This window comes from Hemiscyllium ocellatum, chromosome 9 (assembly GCF_020745735.1).
Source record: "Hemiscyllium ocellatum isolate sHemOce1 chromosome 9, sHemOce1.pat.X.cur, whole genome shotgun sequence".
Lineage (NCBI taxonomy): Eukaryota > Metazoa > Chordata > Chondrichthyes > Orectolobiformes > Hemiscylliidae > Hemiscyllium > Hemiscyllium ocellatum.
In genome coordinates this window covers 95,019,405-95,041,192 of record NC_083409.1, presented here as the reverse complement: position 1 = coordinate 95,041,192, position 21,788 = coordinate 95,019,405, and the positions used below count along the sequence as shown (strand labels likewise).

The 21,788-nt window shown below is 41.2% G+C and overlaps 1 protein-coding gene across 1 annotated transcript; it reads left to right on the top strand.

The window, feature by feature from the left end:
* Nucleotides 1–1,037: 1,037 nt before the first annotated feature.
* Nucleotides 1,038–19,317, top strand: acp5b (acid phosphatase 5b, tartrate resistant). The gene is given in 7 exon segments (XM_060829598.1): nucleotides 1,038–1,057; nucleotides 1,806–1,859; nucleotides 3,082–3,286; nucleotides 4,366–4,493; nucleotides 10,730–10,921; nucleotides 11,373–11,520; nucleotides 18,936–19,317. Coding segments are annotated over 7 exon segments (987 nt in total). The 3' UTR covers nucleotides 19,176–19,317.
* The last annotated feature ends 2,471 nt before the right edge of the window (nucleotides 19,318–21,788 follow it).

The following is a 21,788-nucleotide window of genomic DNA, read 5'->3' as shown; positions in this document are numbered from 1 at the left end:
GAGCTGTTTCAACATTGATCACGTCTTTTGTTTACAATGTTTAAAAATGAACTTAGCTGACTGAACTGCTGCTGAGAACTTTCCTGGACATCGATGGGAGTCCAGGCACCGTCTCCAAAAAACCGACTGCCTGCCCTCTCCCCACACTTTCCCTGAAGTTCTACACAGGGGTGTACCCTAAACCCTGTTTCTCCAGATGATCTCTCCAAAATTGTCCTGCATAGGGCAAAGGTGGAACGCGTGTGCTCACTATTTTGAGATTCACACCCCAAAGGCAGCAGTAGATTTGCTGCCCAGACGGGAGGACGTGGGAGGTGCTGACAGGGTCTCATGGGGGCAGGGCCGCACCTGGGGTGCGGGTGGTTTTGGACAGGGTTGGTTGGCCAGGCGGGGCCTTACTTGCTGTGTGCTGCCGCCTAGTCTCCTGAATGGGGAGCAGACTGAGCAAATGCACACTGTGTCAATCACGTTGAACTGATGCAGTGGGGGGGGCGGGGAGGGGGGGTGTGGAGGCTTCATCAATGCTGCAGGTCCCTTACACACAAGTGTGTGACTGCTTAGAAACAAACCCTGAGACAGAACAAGAGTTCAAGGCAGGCAGAGTGAGGAACAAAGAAATTTCAGAAAACTCAGAGCCCCAGAGGAGAGGCATTGAATCAATTAACTGAATAATCAATTATCTGAACAAAATAGTGCCCGTCCATCTCGTTCAAATAATCGAGGTTCCTCTGTATGAGCAATTCATTTTTAAAAGAACAGTGGCCGAAATAAACTTACTTTGCGCTCCATCATTTTAAATCGGACACAACACAATGTCGCAGCAGTGAAATAACGAAGATATTAATTCTCCACCTTCCTACAGGAGTCTCACATGCAAAGTTTATAATTTTAAAAGTGCAAATCATAAGAAAATCAGTGATTTTTCTAGCAATAGAACTTACTTCCAATTGATTTCAGATATCTTTGTTTTTATTGAGTAAGTAATACAAATTGGTTTTGAAATCTGTACAGCTTCATGGGATTTATATGATGGAGAAATGACCTCTGAGAGTGAAAGGTGAAGAAACATAGAGGAGTCTCAGAACAGTAGAACACACAATTCATGACACCATGAACCACCACTGTTTCATGATCCAATTATGATGCGGTGCTCTATGAGCCGTAGGGATGACTTTTCATAATGAAAAATTCCTTAGCTACTTTTTAAAAATTCTACCATTTTGATAACTACACTTCCTTATTTATACTTGATAAATTTTGAAAGGAAAAGCATCTCTCAACAATGTGTTACTGGTGATCTTCTCACACAAGCAGGCGTGTTTGCTAAATTCCATTCGTTGACTCATACTGATCATTAGATACAGATTTAAAGATTATGGAAAGGGTGCTGTTCTCCGTCAAATACCATGTTGTGCTTTGAAAAAAAATGCTAATGCTGAAAAAAAGGATACCAAAAGTCGAGGTTGTTTATATCACCTGTGAATCCATTATCTTGCGAATTGATCATGAACCTGTTTAAACGAGTGTTTCAATTGACCATAGTTTATTTGCAGTTGGTGGTGGTGTTTCCCCGAGAAGGTAAATTCAATTTGCAGACTAATTGTATGATTTTTCTTATTTGGGATTCTGAATGTGTTCTATACTATCTTTCATATAATGGCAAAGTTACACAGTGTAATTTATCATAGCCAATTTGAGAAATGTTTAATCCCCACAAAGCTACTTGGTTTGGAATCAATTATTTTCTCAGATATAATTGGAAAATATTAAATTCCCAATTAACACTAAACAATTTTTGATATAAGCGTGTTCAGTCTAAAATGAGTAATCTGTGTGATATGCAGAAAAAGCTATTGAAATAAAGCTTTACTTTTACTGCTATTGATGTGCAGTTAAGGAAGTGTGTTTCAAACAAACATAGACAAGGGCAGGGGTGTGGTGTGTTTCACCACAGTCAAAACTTAATACTGTAGCTAGATGGATCTGTTGCAATTTAAAGTTCCCAGATACCACAGTAAGGATCAACAACATACCCCTTCCTTAACTGAGATTTTACTGTCTTGGAAATATTGTCTCCAATGACTGGGTGACAAAATCAGCCATTGCCCAGCAAAAACAAGCTCATCGTGGCAGGCTCACTCACAGGCTTTGGAAAGAATGCGGTTTTGTCTCAGAACAAAGATCAAAGTGCTTCCTGCATCACTTCTTTATAGATGAGAGATTTGGACAAATTATTTGTATCAAAAAGCTAAAAGCGTTCCATCTTTGCTGCCTAATATCTATTTGTGACATCAGTTGAAATGTTCACATCAAGATTCTTGCAGAGTGCTGCATACCTTGCATTCAGAGAATGCTTTTCGGAGCTCACCTTTACGGTGATTGTCAAGTGGTGTACATAAAGTCTGGATACCAAAAGCATACCTGACAACCAGCTGAGCAGGACTACCTTTACCACAGGATGTCCCAAACATAGATACAAAGGCAGTGTCAAATCCAACTTCCAATCTTACAAACTGGATTGCAACACAAAGGGGAACAAAATATAATTGGCCAGATCCAGAGGTCTATGTCATTAAAAAAAGCAGAAGTGACATGATGAAAACCATTTTCACATTTGTGTTACGTACATAGTTTAATTTGAAGCAATACTTTGCCCAAGGTTGTAAGGGCTTTCTCTGCATATGTGCTGAGTTGCTGGAAACTATCTTTTCACCAACCTTGTTTATACATGCTACTTAATTTGAAGTGGTGGTGGGTAGATGTGGCAGGGGTTGGGCTGATGAGATCCAGGTAAGATGGATCCTGATTGGATATTTTGTGTCTAATTTCTTATGTAACAAACACACAACTTGCTGGAGAAACTCAGCAGGTCTGTTGCCACCATGGAGAGAAAGTCCAATATGACTCTTCAAAACACAAAAAGAATAAAGCATTTCACTTCGGATTTCTAGCAACTATGGTATTTTGCTTTTATCAATCTCTGAGTAGTTTGTAGGCTGCTGCAAATTCTCAAAACCTTCATTGATGATTCTGTGCTACACAGTCCAGATGTAATGATGTTTTAATGTTTTGTTCTTCTGTTTGGTTACAAGTCTGTGACATGCGATTTATTGCATTTGGAGACTGGGGAGGTCTGCCTGATCCACCTTATGTAACGAATGTTCAGAAAGCCACAGCAGATGAGATGGGGAGAGTTGCACAAAGCACAGGAACAGATTTTATAATTAATGTTGGAGATAATTTTTACTACCATGGTGTGAATGATGTAAATGATTTCAGATTTAAGGTAAGTTGACTTGTTCATTCATTTTGGGTATGTATAAATGCCAGGAAATCAGTCTTTTCAAAGACTCAAGAATGTGTTGCACTTAGTGACTATACATTAATGGTACAGGTTCCCAAAATGGCTAGATGCTACCATCACCAATTGTATTCAGATTCATTTTGGAAGGTTACAAAGGCTGAAGTATGCATGGAAAAGCCTTCTGCAGTTAATGAGAGAAGGCAATATGCTGTCATTTTAATGATATGCGTTCTAAGTGGATCTTAAACCCAGTAAATTGCCTGTTGACTGTTAGTTACTTCCAGCAAAGTAGGAATTGTTTAAAGATTATGCCATGTCTGATTTTTAAGCTGCATTTACTTTTGCCTTTAATTAGTCTATTCATGCACTCCTGATCAAAAATTGGCAGTCATTTATGTAAATTTATAGTAATAAATAAATGATAGTTAATGAAAGACCAAAACATATTGCATCTGTTAAACATTGAGTTCCTATATAAATGGGAATTGTGAAATTAATTTGTACATATCATGTAAAACTATCTGCCTGGCAAATGTAAGTTATTTTTATGAACCTTTGATGCTGTAGAATGAGGTGGAAAATTTACATTAGAGCTTAATGGTTGGCAGAACTGTAATCAGAAGCCTTTAGCTAAACCGCCATCACAAATTTTTAAACCTAGTCTCCTGTAAAGCAATTAAGCACCCCGGAAGTTAAATGTAGTGAGTGAAAACAGACAAAAAGGAACTTGATATGTAACATTATGAAATTATGTCTATTATAATTCAATTTGTCAGGTTAACTTATAGAATTTTTGCTGACAAAAATTCTAAAATAACAATAAAAAAGTCATTGAAGGGAAGTTAATAGCTTCAAGAATCAATAGATCGTCCATTTATAATATATTCTGCTTTATAAAATACTGTTTAGTCATAATATTCAGTAAAAATGTATCTTCCTACTTATGAATCAATTATTTATTTTCAGTTCTATATTTATGCATCTTTGTAAATTAACTCTCCTCTCACAACTAACACTGATGTACTCAGTTGCTGACATAGATTTTTAAATTATTTGACTAGGAAACATTTGAGAATATTTTCACAGCTCCATCCCTTGCCAATATCCCGTGGTATATTCTGGCAGGAAACCATGATCATTTGGGTAATGTTTCAGCACAAGTTGCTTATTCTGTGGTCTCTAAGAGATGGTAAGTGATTCTGAACATCTGTTTGTTCATGTTACATAGTGGTCTTAGTTTATGAAATGGAAAATCAATGAGGTCATCTTTCCCAGAAATCTAACAATCGATCCAAGCATCCAAGGAATCCACATCATGTGAAGACATCTGGTTTATTAAATAAGCAGATGTAGAAATCTGTGACTGTTTCAATCTTCATTCCTTTCTATTGTGGACACTGTAGATTTTAAAAAGGTTGATTACCAATTGAACATTGTACCCCTGAAAAGGGGTATCATCCAGTCATGAATTAATATTCTGTAAGCTCATCATTAAATACAACTTATTTTAAAGATATTTTAAGAGCATTAGGCATTTCTTTTCAATGCAAACCTAGCAACTTTAAATGGTCTTGGATTTTCCTGTAATTATGAAGAATTAATTCGCACTTCCATTTTACCTACCCCATTTAGATTTTCCCCTTGGCTGTACTGTAATTTGTTTGACTTGCCCACTTTGAATATTGTTTGTCCTGGACGATATCCAAATACTTGTGTGAAAAAGGTGATGCAACAAACTGTGAAGCATCAGAACAAATGGAAAACATTTGTTAGGATTCAGCTCCTTTTTGAAGGAGCACATTATAAAATATTTGTCCTGTGCAAGAACTTTGTTTAGTATTTAATGTTTAGTTTGAGGATATATGTTTCTAAGCAGATTCTCCGTCTTCCCTACTGCAAGTGGGCCAAGCATGGCCAGATGTTCCAAGTTAGACTTTGCTCCTTATTAAAGAGGATTCTTGTTCAAGAAAAGCACTGAATGACGTTTCATTGTTCTGTAAGAGCTGATTTAAACACAGGCACTACACAAAGATTTTAAAAGGAGATTTTAAAAGAAAAATTCCTTTGGCAATTAATCCTTGCAAACATTAATGAGAAAGTGTAACTTAAGAGCAATGATTGATCGCCACCTTCTGTCAGAGGCTGTGTATACACTGCCGTGCTATGAGTTGTTGTCCTGGCAAATGGCTTTGCATTCTCTGAAGAGCATGCATGGCAGCAGTGAAATCTTTGAAATAAAGAGTGATTAAAAAACCTAACCAACCCTGAATAATGAAAAATACATAGATTAGATTACCTACAGTGTGGAAACAGGCCCTTCAGCCCAACAAGTCCACACCAACCCTCCGAAGAGTAACCCACCCAGACCCATCTCTCTCTGACTAATGAACCTGACACTATGGGCAATTTAACATGGCCAATTCACCTGACTAGCATATCTTTGTGACTGTGGCAGGAAACCCATGCAGACACGGGGAGAACGTGCAAACTCCACACAGACAGTCACCTGAGGCTGGGATCAAACCTGGGACCCTGGTATTGTGAGGCAGCAGTGCTAACTACTGAGCCACTGTGCCACCCGATCTTTGAGATTAGATTCCCTACAGTATGGAAACAGGTCCTTTGGCCCAACGTAGGTGAAGAGATAAAAATTGTCCTGCCCTTCTCAATCTTTTACTCCACTCCATGAACCTTATTTGACTGGCTGGGTATCCTTGCTCCAGTCTCCTCCCAGCACCATGGTAATGACCTCTGACTCTGTTCCTCACAGCTTGTTAAAGAAACAGTTGTGTTGGAGGACGGGACCTAGAACTTTCAGCTTTCCCAACATAAATTGAGATAGTCATAGTGTTAAAGGATTAGAAGGGGCTGATTTTTTAAAATGTATCTAGGGAAGTTTTTGTAACAATATGTGGAAGACCCAACAAGGGGCAGTGAGTGCTGGATCTGGTTCTGGGGAATGAAGACAGAGAAATGTTCAATGTGGCAGTGGGGTAACAGTGGGCAAAGGTAACCACAACACAGTACAGTTCAAATTTGTTCTGGACAAGGAAAAAGATGGCCTGCCAAAGATGGCTTTGCTTTGGGGGGAGGTAGGTTTTATTAAAATAAAGCAGGATCTGGCCACAGTAGACTGGAAACAGCTCCTTACAGGTAAGTTGACAGCAGAGCAGTGGGGAGCATTCAAAAAGGAGCTGGCGAGAGTACAACATGCCCAACATGTGCCCCTTTGAGAGAAATGTAGGAGCAATAATTTGAGAGAATCCTGAATACCTAGGACAGTGAGGACTAGTTGAGGAGGAAGAGCAGGGCTTTGAGCAAGTCCAAAGGAAGCATTCAGCTATGGCCATGGAGGAATACGGGAAGTGCAGGAGGAAACTTAAGAAAGAAAATAGAAGAGAAAAAAGGGGGGCTTGAGAAAGGACTTGCAAACAGGATTATGGAAGATTCTGAGATTAAAGGGAAGAGGTTAACCAGGGAAAACGTAGGGCCCATTTGGGACCAAGGGGGCAACCTGTGAGTGAAGCTGCAGGATATTGGAAGGGAGTTGAATGAATACATCTCTTTGGTCTACACACTAGAAAAGGAGAACATACATATGGAATTCAGGAAAAGGGACTGCGAGGAACTTGCACAGTTTGGTATAGGAAATGGGGAGAATTGGAGGTTTTGGTAACTCCATTGGACTTAAAAACAGGCAAATCCCCTGGCCCGGATGAATTGTATTGCAGGCTGCTGTGGGAGGCAAGGCAAGAAATTGCAGGGCTCTGACAAAAATATTTAATTCCTGTCTGGCCACAGGGTAAGTGCCAGAGGACTGGAGGATGGCTAATGTGGTTCCACTTTTTAGTGATGAACCAGGAAACCACAAACCAATGAGTCTCATGTCAGTGGTTGGGGAATCTATTGAAAAAAATTCTGAAGGAACGTATTAATACCCACTTGGAAAGGCATGAGCTAAGTAGAGATAGTCAGCATGGTTCATCAGAGGGAGGTCATGCCTAACAAATTTTTTTGAAAATGTAATCATGAGTGGATGAGGGGAGTTCAGTTGATGTCGTTTATATGGATTTTAGCAAAGCTTTTGACAAGGTCCCACCTGGAAGAGTGATTGAGAAGGATAAAGCACATGAAATTGAGGAAACCTGGTGAGATGGATCAAAAACTAATTGAGTAATAGGACATAAAAACTGTTTGAATAATTGGAGGCCAATGTCCAGCAGTGTACCACAACGATCAATGCTGGGATCATAAATAATATTGATGAAAATGGGGGTGGAAGGGCCTTTTCTGAGCTGTATGAAACCATGAATCCAGAGATACTTTACCCTAATCACGCCACCTGTCGTCAGAGGCTGCAATACCGTTGGTTAGCTGCCAATGAGAAAATGGAAGCGTTCAACAGTTCTTAAGTGGCTAGCCTTAAAGAAAGCAGACTTTTATTTGAAGTTTGGATCTGTAGCACACTGGTTGTGTGGACAGAGTTCTTCAGCCACAGTGTGCTAATTGGAAAGTTGCTCCAAGGAAGTTTTCTGTCTTTTGAGACAGGACATATGTCCTGAAAAACCAGACCTTTGGGTCTCCCCCTAAATTAGTATAGTGTTCCTTTCAGGTTAGCAAAGGTTTTTTTGGACTGAAAGTGTCAAGGTCAATAACAGGTATTTATCCTTTCATACAAGATGTGGCCACAATGAATGTATTTTTGTTGGATCTGTTGAGGGAGCATTTGGGAATCGTCCCCACAGTCTTTTTCCATTGAGGCTACATGCCTTCAATATATAGAAATTACATGACAGCACATTTTTAAGGGCAAGATTTGTAAATCTTTCAAAACAAGCAAAGCAATATACAAACCAGAGCATATTTTGTCTCTTATGTATCAGCAAAAGTCCAGACCATGGTAGGTAGAGGTAGGGTATATTGACATTATGTATCTATTTCCTTGCTTACTCATAAGTTCAACATGTTCATCAAACGTGATTACCACTTAAAGCTACCATAGCCATAAGGAGTAATTTTTCGGCAGGATACGGACTAACTACCCTGAAATAGATAACCAATGAATTGGAACTCATTCTCCAGGGAGCTGTAGTGCATTGGCAAGTTTAGAGTTTGGATACTATTATTGTAGTCAATGCTGTGTTTAGCTCTCTCACATTGTAGTCAGTTACTTGAAGCATGAATTTGAGATCAGCTTGGAATCCATTGTTAGCTTTGTACAGTATGTATATCCTGCCCAAGGTGATTGGCCTGGAAGGAATGGTCCCATCATCATCTCACATTATAGTGATCACTTCTCCTTCTCCCATTTCCCCAGAAGATGATTAGAGGAGGAGGCAATGTGTGAAGACAATGCAGAATAAAGAAATATGTGGGTGGGGGTTGGCAAGGGAGGAGTTTGAATCAAGCAACAAGCCCTCAGACTGACTTCCAGTAGCATGAGCCACTGATGAACATAAGATTGGTCCTATGTTCAGAATGAGGTAAATGCAGGAACTTTGTTGAACAGCTCCGTTGGCAGTAATGCATCTCTGATGGTTCAGTGGGGAAGATTTATTCAATTGCATATTAGTATGGAGCATGTGACCCTTTGCTGAAATCCCAACAGTAGTGAGAGTCTGTGTTTCAAAATTTCTGTCACAAATTAAGGAACTGGTGCGAACAAGACCGTGGGCACCCCATCTGGGAACCTGTCACTGCCATCTTTGTCCAACTGGATGAATGTCCAGTTCCACCAGGGGTACCAGGCTGTTATCATGCAGTTAATGAGTAGCTCATTGGAACACCACTCAAGGGACTGCCTGAGGTAGCCTACTGTCAAACAGGCCATTCATGTTCCCTTAAATGCTAAAAATCACACAACACCATTGCCCAACAGGTTTAATTGGAAGCACACTAGCTTTCGGAGCGACGCCCCTTCATCAGGTGCTAGTGGAGGGCTCAATCCTAAAACAGAATTTATAGCAAAAATTTACAGTGTGATGTAACTGAAATTATACATTGAAAAATTGATTGTCTGTTAAGCCTTTCATCTGTTAGAATACAGTGATAGTTTCACTTATTCATGTGTAAATCACAAACCTTTTTTCTTAAAATGTTGCATTCTCGGGTTAGCTGTTAACAATGGTGGTAGCTAGACAATATGTTGAAGGTGTTGGCCCCCTGTGTTCTCTGCCTATGCCATGATGTTTAGATTGATTCTAATCTAAAAAGTGAGATAACGGAGTTTTACATGAAATCGTGCAGTTTTTGAGCTCGGAGTTCTACATGAATACATGCAGTTTTTGAGCAAAGTACAATGTAACTCTGCAAGTACAAATTCACCCCACGAAATATATGTGTGCATGTGGGTCTTTGTCTGTCTGTCTGTGTCTGTCTGTCTGGGTTGGGGGTTGAGAGTGTGGGAAAGTGTATGTGTGTGTGTGTAGTGAGTGCAGAGTGTCTTAAGTCTGTGAGGGGGTGCATGTGTGGGTGTGGGACTGTGTGTGTGTCTGTAAGGGTGTGTGCGGGTGTCTGTGTGCGTGTCTGTGTGTATGTGTGTATAGGAGTGCCTCTGTGTGTGTGTGTGTGTGTGTGTGTGTGTAGGGGTATTTGTATGTGTGTATTGTGCAATGGTGGTCACCTGTAATGTGACATGAACCCAAGGTCCCGGTTGAGGCCCTCCCTATGGGTACCGAACTTAGCTATCAGCCTCTGCTCGGCCACTTTTCTCTGCTGCCTGTCCTGAAGTCCATCTTGGAGGATGGTCACCCGAAGGTCTGAGGCTGAATGCCCTGGACCACTGAAGTGTTCCCCAACTGGGAGGGAACCCTCCTGTCTGTTGATTGTTGTGCAGTGCCCATTCATCCGTTGTCGTAGCCTTTGCTCGGTTTCCCCAATGTACCATGCCTCAGGGCATCCTTGCCCTTAAATGCTGTTGGTCTAAAATCCTCAAGCTGGCAAAAACATTGTACAAGACACTATACAGCATGCCAGCTTTAATAAGAGATTGAAAACAGACCAATAGTACTGTCAGAACTATCAATATTTGAATAGCTAGCTGAGGAAGGTTTTCAGTGCAGTCACTTGAAAATTCAAACATCTGGTGGAGGAACTGGTTTACATCATTTCCAAGCTAAGCCCTTGGAGAGGTGGATGTTCTGCCAGTAAAAGCAGCCATCAGGACACTGGGTGTGGAAGGAGCACAGCAGGCACAGCCTAAATACATTTGTGGCGCATTAAAGTCAATCCCTTCTACTGTATATAATTAGAGAAGCCCAATTGCTCCAGAACAAATGCAGTTTTTTCAGGTATTTAAAAACATGAGAATGCTCAGAAATCAGAATCAGGTTAGCTAATGTCACTATCTTTTCAGTCAAGAGTCTGGAATTGAAGCTGACAGCAGTCCAGTCCAGTTTGGATTAAATGGCTATACCTTTTGTTTAGGAATTTTCCAAATCTCTACTATGAATTGGATTTTAAGGTTCCTAATATCAGTGTTTCTGTCACTATTCTGATGATCGATACTGTGGTGATTTGTGGAAATACCTATGAAGCCAACCAGCCATATGGACCTGAAAATCCTCAGTTTGCCAGGGAGCAGCTGCAGTGGATCCAGGAAAAACTCGCACATTCCAGGTAACGTCAGAATGTTAAAAGAAGAAATCACATCCGGGATAGAAGTTTATACAATAGAACTAACTTTACCAAATCGGCTCAGACCAGAAACAGTGCGGTATGTGTGTTAACAAACTGTCTTCACGTTATCAGGATAGATATTGTGTGAGCTTTCTAGGAAGATAATAGTTCATGAGAGGAAAAATTAATGTGAAAGCTACAATAGTTATACAAGGTAAATGGTGAGCAGAGAGTGATTTATTGCTGCTTTTGTGGTCTGAATTGAATTCGGACAGTTTCAATTTGATAGTATCATTTGAAGAAATCATAGGTATTCTGCAGTGACCATCTATCTAGTGTTTGTCCTTTAACAGGAGTTGTCTACCTAATCCCATTTCTCTTTCCTAAATCTGTATCCTGAGGGAAAATATACTGTTAGATAAATTGTCTGATAAATTGGCTTCTGTTTTAGGTCTGACTATTTGATCGTTGCTGGTCACTATCCAGTGTGGTCAATAGGACAACATGGTCCGACTCCATGTCTGGTAGCTCAATTAAGACCACTTCTAAAGCAATACAATGTAACAGCCTATATCAGCGGCCATGATCATAGCCTCCAGGTAGGAAATTTTGCATCAACTCTAGAGTCATTAAGTCATAGAGACATACAGCTCAGAAACAGACCTTTTGGTCCAACTTGTCCATGCCAACTAGATAAAGCACAGCAGGTTAGGCAGCATCCAAGGAATAGGAAATTCGACGCTTCGGGCATAAGCCCTTCATCAGGAATCTCATTCCTGATGAAGGGCTTATGCCCGAAACGTTGAATTTCCTATTCCTTGGATGCTGCCTAACCTGCTGTGCTTTAACCAGCAACACATTTTCAACTGTGATCTCCAGCATCTGCAGACCTCATTTTTTACTCCATGCCAACTAGATATCCTAAATAAATCTAATCATATTTGCCATCATTTGGTCCATATCCATCTAAACTCTTTCTATTCATACATCCATCTAGATGCCTTTGAAATGTTGCAATTATACCAGCCTCCACCACTTCTTCTGGCAGCTTATTCCATACACACACCACCCTCTGTGTGAAGAAGTTGCCCCTTAGGTCCCAAATAAATCTTCCCCCTCTTACCTCAAACCAACGCCCACCCATTTACCCTATCTATGTCCTCCATGATTTTATAATCCTCTAAGGTCACCCCTTAGCCTCCGATGCCCCAGGGAAAACAGCTCCAGCCTATTCAGTTTCTTCCTATAGCTCAGACCTTCCAACCCTGCCAACATCCTTGTAAATTGTTTCTGAACCCTTTCAGGTTTCACAAGATCCTATAGCATGGAGATCAGAATTGTCACTTAATCCTGGATTTAATTTAAATTTTGAATTTTGAAAAACATCAGCTGTGCAGTTTCTATGAGGATGTTTCAAACACATTACTATTCATAATTTTTAACTAAATTATGAGACTTGATATTGTCCAATTTAATGCTTTTATATGAAGTCCATTTTCTTGAAACCACATGTAGTGAATGTATTTATTAATCCACTTCAGTATTCCGCAAACATACTTAGCTGTAGGATGTATTTATTTATAGCCAAGAGCTTTGTGTACTCCCAGAAAGAGCCATCAAAGCTTCCAGAACTAAGAGACTTGACAACTCAATGTAAGCCGTTCTTTTATTCAGAGAAGGATTAGTTTATGACTTGAAAACTGTAGGTAAAACTCCTTACTTTCTGTTTAAAAAAAACTGTAATGTTGCAGATGATAGTCATTAAAATAAAAATAGGAAATGATTTGATTTGACTTATTATTGTCACATGTATCGGGATACAGTGAAAAATATTGTTTTGCGTGCTATACAGACAGATCGTGCCTTCTTTAAATACATCATGGTAATAGAACAGAATGCAGAGTATAGTGTTACAGTTACAGAGAAGGTGCAAAGAAACATCAACTTTAATATATCAGATGTCCGATCGTAAGTATGAAAACAAGGAAGAAGCTGTTTTTGAATCTATTAGTAAACACTTTCAAACTTTTGTATCTTCTGCCCGATGGAAGAGGGTGGAAGAGAGTCTAACCGGGGCAGGAGGGGTTTTTGATTATGTTGATTGTTTTCCCAAGGCAGTAAGAAGTGTAGATGGAGTCAATGGACAGAAGGCTGATTTGCATGATGGTTTGGGTTGTGTTCACAACTCTAATTTCTTGATGTTTTAGTCATAGAACCATAGCGATGTACAGCATGGAAACAGGTCCTTCAGTCCAACTTGTCCATCTGACCAGATATCCTAAATTAATCTAATCCCACCTGTCAGCATTTGGCCCATATTCCTCCAAACCTGTCCTATTCATATATACATCCAGATGCCTTTCAAATGTAACTGTACCAGCCTCCACCATTTTCTCTGGCAGCTCATTCCTTACACGGACCACTCTGTGAAAAAGTTGTGCCTCAGTTTCCTTTAAATCTTTCACCTCTCACCTTCAACCTATGCCCTCTAGTTTTGGACTCCCCTGCCCTAGGGAAAAGACCTTGACTATTCACCTTGTCCAAGCCCCTCATGATTTCATAAACTTCTATAAAGTCACCCCTCAGCCTCCGATGCTCCAGGCAAAATAGCCCCAGCCTGCTGTGATGTATCTGGATAGGATGCTTCTGTGGAGCATCTGTAAGATTGGTAAGAGTCATTGTGGACATGCAAAATTCCTTAACCTCCTGAGGAAGTTAGAGGAGTTGGTGTGCCTTCTTGATTGACACATGAACATGTATAGACTAGGACAGATTGTTGGTGACATTTACTCCTAAGAAATTGAAACTCCTGACCATCTCCATCTCAGCACCATTGATACATACAGGAGTGTGTCCTCCACTTTCTGAAGTTGATGATCAGCTCTTTCGTTTTGCTGACATTGAGAGAGAGATTGTTGTGCTGGAAATGCTAGAAATATTCAGTTGGTCATGCAGTATCCGTGGAGAGAAACTGATGTTCCGATGAACGGTCACTGAGCTGAAAAGTTAACTGTTTCTCTCTACCTATAACTGCCTTTATATTCAGTTCCCTTGTTAAATACTGCTCTGTGGAGGTGTACCATTTTATTTCCTGTTCATTCCCTTAATGTATATTACTGGAATTCCCTACAGAACAGATCATATCATTTATGTGGAAGTCAGTATTTTAAGTTAGACAGGTCTGAAGATTGAGCCGGAAATATCCGCCCTACTTATTTGGACAAAGAAATTGCATATGGAATATACTGTGGAAAAATGTGAAGTTATGCACTTTAGTAGGAAAAACAGAAGTGTACACTATTTCCTATATCGGGAAAGGCTTTGGAAATCTGAAGCACAAGGGATCTTGGGAATCCTAGTTCAGAATTCTCTTCAGGTTAGCATGCAAGTTCAGATGGCAGTTAGGAAGGCAAATGCAATGTTAGCATTCATTTCAAGAGGACTAGATTACAAAAGCAGCAGTGCATGGTTGAGGCTGTATAAGGTTCTGGTCAGACTACATTTAGAATTTTATGAGCAGTTTTGAGTCTTGTACCAAAGCAGGGATGTTCTGGCCTTGGAGGGGGTTGAGACAAGAATGATCCTGGGGATGATGGACTTGCTGTATGAGGAGCGGTTAAAATCTCTGGGTCTGTACTTGATGGCTTTAGAAGGATGGGGGGGCTCTTACTGAAACTTATAGAATACGGAGAGGCCTTGCTAGAGATCTTGTTTTATTCATTTTGTGGGATGTGGACATTGCTGGCTGGGCTAGCATTTATTGCCCATCCCTAGCTGCCCTTGAGAAGGTGGTGGTGAGCTGCCTTCTTGAACCGCTGCAGTCCACCTGCTGTGGGTTGACCCTCAATGCCATTAGGGAGGGGATTCCAGGATTTTGATCCAACAACAATGAAGGAACAGTGATTTTTTTTCAAGTCAGGATGGTGAGTGGCTTGGAAGGGAACTTGAAAGTGTTGGTGTTCCCACATACCTGCTGCTCTTGTTCTTCTAGATGGAAGTGTTAGGCGATTTGGAAGGTGCTATTTGAGGATCTTTGGTGAATTTCTGCCACGGATCTTGTAGATAATACACACCGCTGCTACTGAGAGTCAGTAGTGGAGGGAGTGGATGCTTGTGGATGTAGTGCCAGTCAAGTGGGCTGCTTTGTCTTGGATGGTGTCAAGCTTCTTGAGTGTAGTTGGGGCTGCACTCATCCAGGCAAGTGGGGAGTATTCCATCACACTCCTGACTTGTGCCTTGTAGATGGTGGACAGGCTTTGAGGAGTCAGGAGGTGAGTTACTCACGCAGTATTCCTAGCCTCTGACTTGCTCTTATAGCTACTGTGTTTATGTGGTGAGTCCAGTTGAGTTTGTGGTCACCGATAACCCCAGGATATTGATAGTGGGGGATTCAGTGACGGTAACACCATTAAATGTCAAGGGGCAGTGGTTAGGTTGTATCTTAACGGTGATGGTCATAGCCTGGCATTTGCGGCACAAATGTTACTTGCCACCTGTCAGCCCAAGTCTGGGTATTGTCCCAATCTTGCTGCATTTCAACACAGATTGCTTCACTATCTGAGGAGCCATGAATAGTGCTGAACATTGTGCAAACATCGTCAAACATCCTCACTTCTGACCACATGATGGAGGGAAGGTCGTTGGTGATGCAATTAAAGATAGTTGGGCCTAGGTTTCAACCCTGAGGAACTTCTGATGAGATGTCCTAGAGCTGAGAAGACTGACCTCCAACAACCACAACCGTCTGCCTACATGTCAGGTATGACTTGAACCACTGGAGAGTTTGCCTTCCGATGCATATTGATTCCAGTTTGGTTAGGGCTCCTTGATGTCACACTCATATGTATGCAGCCTTGAAGGCAAGGGCTGTCACTCTCATCTTACCTCTGGAATTCAGCTCTTTTGCCCATTTGAACCAAGACTGTAATGAGGTTAGGAGCTGAGTGGGCCTGGCAGAATCCAAACTGGGCATCATTGAGCAAGGTTATTGCTGAGCCGGTGCTGCTTGATAGCACTGATAAAGACACCTTCTATCACTTTATTGATGATCAAGAGTAGACTGATGGATGGCAATTGGATGGATTGGATTTGACCTACATTTTATGTACAGAACATATTTGAGCAATTTTCTATTTTGTCGGGTAGATACCAGTGTTGTAACTGGAAGAGATTAGTTAGGGGAGCAGCAAGTTCTGGAGCACACATCTTCAGTACTATTACTGGATGAGGCATAGTAGGAGAGACCCAAACCCGTGGACACAGCCTCAGAGTGAAGGGACAATCTGATGGAATTGAGATGAGGAGGAATTTGTAAGGGTGGACATTGCCTTCATTGCCACAAGAAGGCTGTGGAGGCTGAGTTGTTGAGTGTATTTAAGACAGAGATAAATAGGTTCTTGATTAGTAAGGGTATCCAGGGTTACAGAGAGAAGGCAAGAGAATGGGGTTGAGAAATATATTAACCATAATCGAATGATGGAGCAGACTTGATGTGCCAAATGGCCTAAACCTGCTCCTATATCTTGCAGTCTCATGGAAAAATGGGACATAATTATCAGTGCATTGTTCCTAGTTAATTCATAACAATAACATGTTGATTTTAAAAGTCTTACTCTTGTTTTCATATCCCTCTTACTATAACTTCCCTCAGCTCTATATCACTTCGAGATTTCTGTGACTTCTCCCAGTTCAAGCATCTCTCTCTCTCTCTCTGTCTCTCTAATGAGAGGGCAGTCCTGTAGTCTGGGAAGACTTTACTTTTGCTATTCCATTGGTGGCTCTGTTTTGAGCTTTTTGGAGCCTGGGCACTGGAGCCCCTCAGTTTCTCTTCCGCTCCTTTAAAACACTGCAGGCAATGGGAGGCAATGGCCTAGTGGTATTATCACTGCACTGTTAATCCAGAGACCCCGGTAATGTTCCGAGGACCTGGGTTTGAATCCTGCATGGCAGATGGTGGAATTTGAATTCATTAAAGAGCATGAAACTACTGTCAATTGTCGGAAAAACCCATTTGGTTCATTAATGTCCTTTAGAGAAGGAAACTGCCATCCTTACCCCATCTGGCCTAAGTGTGACTCCAAACCCATAGCAATGTGGTTGACAAGTAACTGCCCTCTGGGCAATTAGTGATGGGCAACAAATACTGGCCTCGCCACAGACACCCACGTCCTGTGAGTGAATAAAAAAAAGTTGTTGTTTAGCAACACAAGAATACTGAACAAGTAGATGTGGATGGAGATAAGGACGATTAACCCTGATCTCTGGGGATTAGTCAGGATGGAGATAAGGAGGATTGGCCCTGATCTCTGGGGTTAGTCTGGATGGAGATAAGGAGGATTTGACCCGATCTCTGAGGGTTGGTCTGGATGGAGATAAGGAGGATTGGCCCTAATCTCTAGGGGGTATCTGGATGGAGATAAGGAGGATTTGCCCCGATTTCTAGGGGTTAGTCTAATACTAAATGTATTTTGGGATCTCTTGGAAGCCCATTTGAACTAACTACATGGGAATTCCCTGGGAAGCTTAAACTTCTGATGGGAACTACCCAGCCTTTGGAACTCCCTGAAAATATCCTCAACCCTGAGTTAAAGTTGGAGACTTTGGAGGATTCTGACTGACTTAATAGCTAAATTGGATGGATTAAAACCTTCTCTCATCCCTGGCTAACCATTAACCAGACTTCACCCTCCCTGCCCATCAATTCGACCCCATGCCACTCACATTGACACCTTCCAGACTCAGCCTGACTAGCATTCCTGCCCTTCCAGACTCGATTTTCTACCAGTGTCCCCAAACCCCTCCCTCCAACTACGACTTGAAATGTCCCAGATCCAACTTTCCACCTCTGTCCTTCTTGCTATAGAAAAGGAACGTGACTTTTTTAGTGGAGAAAGTGAGGCCTGCAGATGCTGGAGATCAGAGCTGAAAATGTGTTGCTGGAAAAGTGCAGCAGGTCAGGCAGCATCCAAAGAGCAGGAGAATTGACGTTTCAGGCATACATTCCTGAAGAAGGGCTTATGCCTGTAACGTCGATTCTCCTGCTCTTTGGATGCTGCCTGACCTGCTGCGCTTTTCCAGTGACTTTTTTAGTCCCAGCTAAACACAGAAACACAGGTGTGCTGCACATTTCTGAGGCCTCTGGTATCAGTAAGTGGGGTCAGAAATGTGGGTGACTGACCCCCCGACCCTGGAAAAAAAATGTAGGTGTCAGAGCAGCAACCCCCACCCCCCAAGGATTGGCTACCCAATATATTGAACTTATTCAGAGACTGCTTCACTGAATAAGGTCAACAGTAGCAAGTAATTTTGATATAATTTCAGGAAAATATAAATAAAGGTTTACATTGTAGTTGGACTTTAATGTGAATCACTCAATTTTGACCCGCTTGGAATAGTGTGACCTTCACTGAGATGTTTGGAAGTCTTAACTGCCCAGGTCCGAACTAAAGTATCTGGTCACTTCAGTCACTTTGAAGATTCTGTGAACTTTAATATGTCCACAACTATCCATCCAGATCAATGCTTCCTTTACAATTATACACTGTGAGAAGGAGGTATACCAACACACAAAGTTTCTCATTGCCTTTTATCTCAAACCTGCTGCAGTTACTGGCTCACCTTTTGTAATCATCTTCTCTCAAATGCCTGTTTCTTCTTAAACAAAGTCAGAAATTGCTGGAAAAGCTCAGCGGGTCTGGCAGCGTCTGTGCAGAGAAAGCAGAGTTAACATTACAGGTCCAGTGACCCTTCTTCAGAACTTTTGTTTCTGATTTCCAACATCCCCAATTCTTTGTTTTTAGTGGCTGTCCATTTTTTCTTGGTGGAGGGGGACTGAGTAGAAGGAAGAAGCACTTCTAACTCCAGAATGAATTAACCACAAATATAGAATCATAGAATCCCAACAGTCTGGAAACAGCAAATGTGGTTCGTCTAGAATGACAATCAAACCATTGATGGTGAGTGGGGAATGCTCCCAAGTAAGATGGATTTTCATGTTTTTAATCTTCCTCTGCAGTTTATTCGCGAAGGTGAGGGGATTGCTTACATTGTGAGCGGAAGTGGGAGTTTCGTCGACTCATCAACGATAAACAAGGAGAAGGTTCCAAGCGATTGGCTGCGTTTCTACAATGCTGAGATTAGTGCCTTGGGTGGATTTGTACTGATTCGAATTACTGCAGAACAAATGTTTGCATCATACAGACAGCCATATGGGATGGTGGTTTTCCAAACTGCATTACCAAGGCGCACATTTTAAACCAGTGGGAAGAAGGGACATGAAAAGAACCTGATTCCTCTTAGAATTATTCTCAATACACGTTCACTTCAACCAGTGCCTAATCTTCAGTAGTTTGGGTTTGCAATTTCTTTTACTGTTGGCTGTTAATTGATCTATTGGAATCAATAGATAATGGTCTGTCACCTTGCTAAAAAAAAGTAGAATAATAAAACACGATTGAATTGTTGGGATAGCAAAGATGATTTGTCAGTCTTGCCTTGCCATTGCAGTGGATTGGGATCACATGTGGGAAATTGAGGCCAGTGATATCAATTGACTCACGCATCCAAATTTCCAACGTGTACTCTGTGCAACTGTTGGTAGACATCCACAATGTTGAAAATTGCTCCTATAATACAAAAGAAGACTGAAGCTACAGTATTTTTTCTGCCCAGTTTCTCAGATGCAATGCATGCTTAAAATTAAGGCTAGTTATTTTCTCCCTGTGAGCAGTTTTGGCCCCATAACTAAGGAATGGTGTGCCCTTACAGGGGGTCATAGAATCATAGGGATGTACAGAGTGGAAATAGACCCTTTGTTCCATCTCGTCCAAGCAGACCAGATATCCTAACCTAATCTAGTCCCACCTGCCAGCATTTGATACACATTCCTCTAAACCCTTTCTATTCATATACCCATCCAGATGCCTTTTAAATGTTGTAAATGTACCAGCCTCCACCACTTCCTCTGGCAGCTCATTCCATAAACACACCACCTTCTGTGTGAAGATGTTGCCCCTTTGATCCTTGAAGAGATTTGCAAGAATGATCCTGGGGGTGAAGAGGTTGTCATTATGAGGAGCGGTTGATGATTCTGGGTCTGTACTCAATGAGGTTTAGAAGAATGGGGTGGGGGGGGTGGTGAGGAGTGTGGGTTCATCATTGAAACTTACGGAATACTGAGAGGAACTCGCTAGGTCTGGCAATATCTATGGAGAGAAAGCAGAATCAATGTATTCTTCAGAACTGGAAATGAAATATTAACTGAGCGTTCTCTCCACAGATGCTGCCAGACCTGCTGAATTTCTCCAGCAACTTTTGTTTTTGGTTCTGTTTTCCAGCATCCGCAGTTCTTCCAGTTTTTTTAAGAATACTGAGAGCCCTGGATAGAGTGCATGTGGAGAAGATGTTTCCGCTGGTAGGAGAGACTGGGACCTGAGGGCGCAGCCTTAGAGTGAAGAGTGATCCTTTAGAACTGAAATGAGAAATTTCTTCAGTTAGAGGGTGGTGAATCGGTAGAAATCATTGCCACAAAAAGCCCTGGACATGAAGTCATTGAGTGTCTTTATGACAGAGATAAATAGGTATTTCTTAGTTAAGGAGATCAAGGATTACAAGGCGAAGGCAGGAGAATGAGGTTGAGAAATGTATTAGCCATGATTGAATGGTGGAGCAGAATTGATGGGCCAAATGGGCTAATATTGCTCCTACGTCTTATGGTCTCACACTGCATATTTCATTTGCAGATGCTCAAAAATAAGAAAGTGGTTTCTTCCATTCAAGTGGCGACTGTTGAATGGAGGTGATCTGGTTTCACCTCAGGAGGGGTTTCACCAGCTGTCATTCGGGCTCCAGCCTTGAAACTTATGGGCTTGCCTTGGTACCAGGCTCCAAGGGATTACTCATTTATTTTCGATCTGGTTCCTTCACCTTGTCACAAGTAACAGTGTTACAGAACATTATGAAGCAAGCAGCAAATATTTGTCAAAAAATGCTTGAGGCAATCCAATGCAAAGCATGGGATTTTGACAAAAATCAAACGCATCAAAATACGGAGATTTTTGTAAAATATCTAAAATTTTGTCTTCTGTGCTTGTAGAATTTTGTAAATATTTGATATGATCTGTGCAGAAAAAAATGATGTGGAAGTGAGAGTGTGGGATTGGGGTGGACAGAAGTCAGAAGTCACACAACACCAGATTATAGTCCAACAGGTTTGTTTTAAATCACAAGCTTTCGGAGCACTGCGCCTTCGTCAGGTCACCTGATGGTGTGTACTTCAGAGAGAAAATAGAAGGCAACAAGAAAATTCGGAACCTAATTTCAAAAGATAAAACGCTGTCTTGAACCTCCCTGGCCTTCCAATGCCAATGATTATGTTTCTTAAGGAACTTAGTAAGGAAATCTGATGCACCTACTTTACAGATGTCATTTATCTGTTTTTTTGTTGCTTTTTATACCATAGTCTCTGCAAAGTTCACAGATAAAGTGGAGCCACGTAATGCAACATAAATCCTAATCTGATCTAATGTTTATTTGATTTGTTCCTGTACTAAATGGGTGGATACAGGGGATAGGAATGCTACATTCACAGTACCGATGTTAATGTAGTGCACTAACAGAGTAATAATATTTGTATAATAACTTAAAGTGGTGATTTCTGATGCACAAGAGTTTGTTGAGCAGGAGGGTTAAATTTGGCAGATGTTAGCACCTAGACTTGGAAAAGCCATTGCTAACCAGGTCAAGCTTAAGATCGATAATAACAACAATACCTCTTCCTCCTCAGGCAGCTCAGGAAATTTGGCATGTCCACAAGGTCCCTCACCAACGTTTACAGATGCACCAGTGAAAGCATACTGTCTGGGTGCAT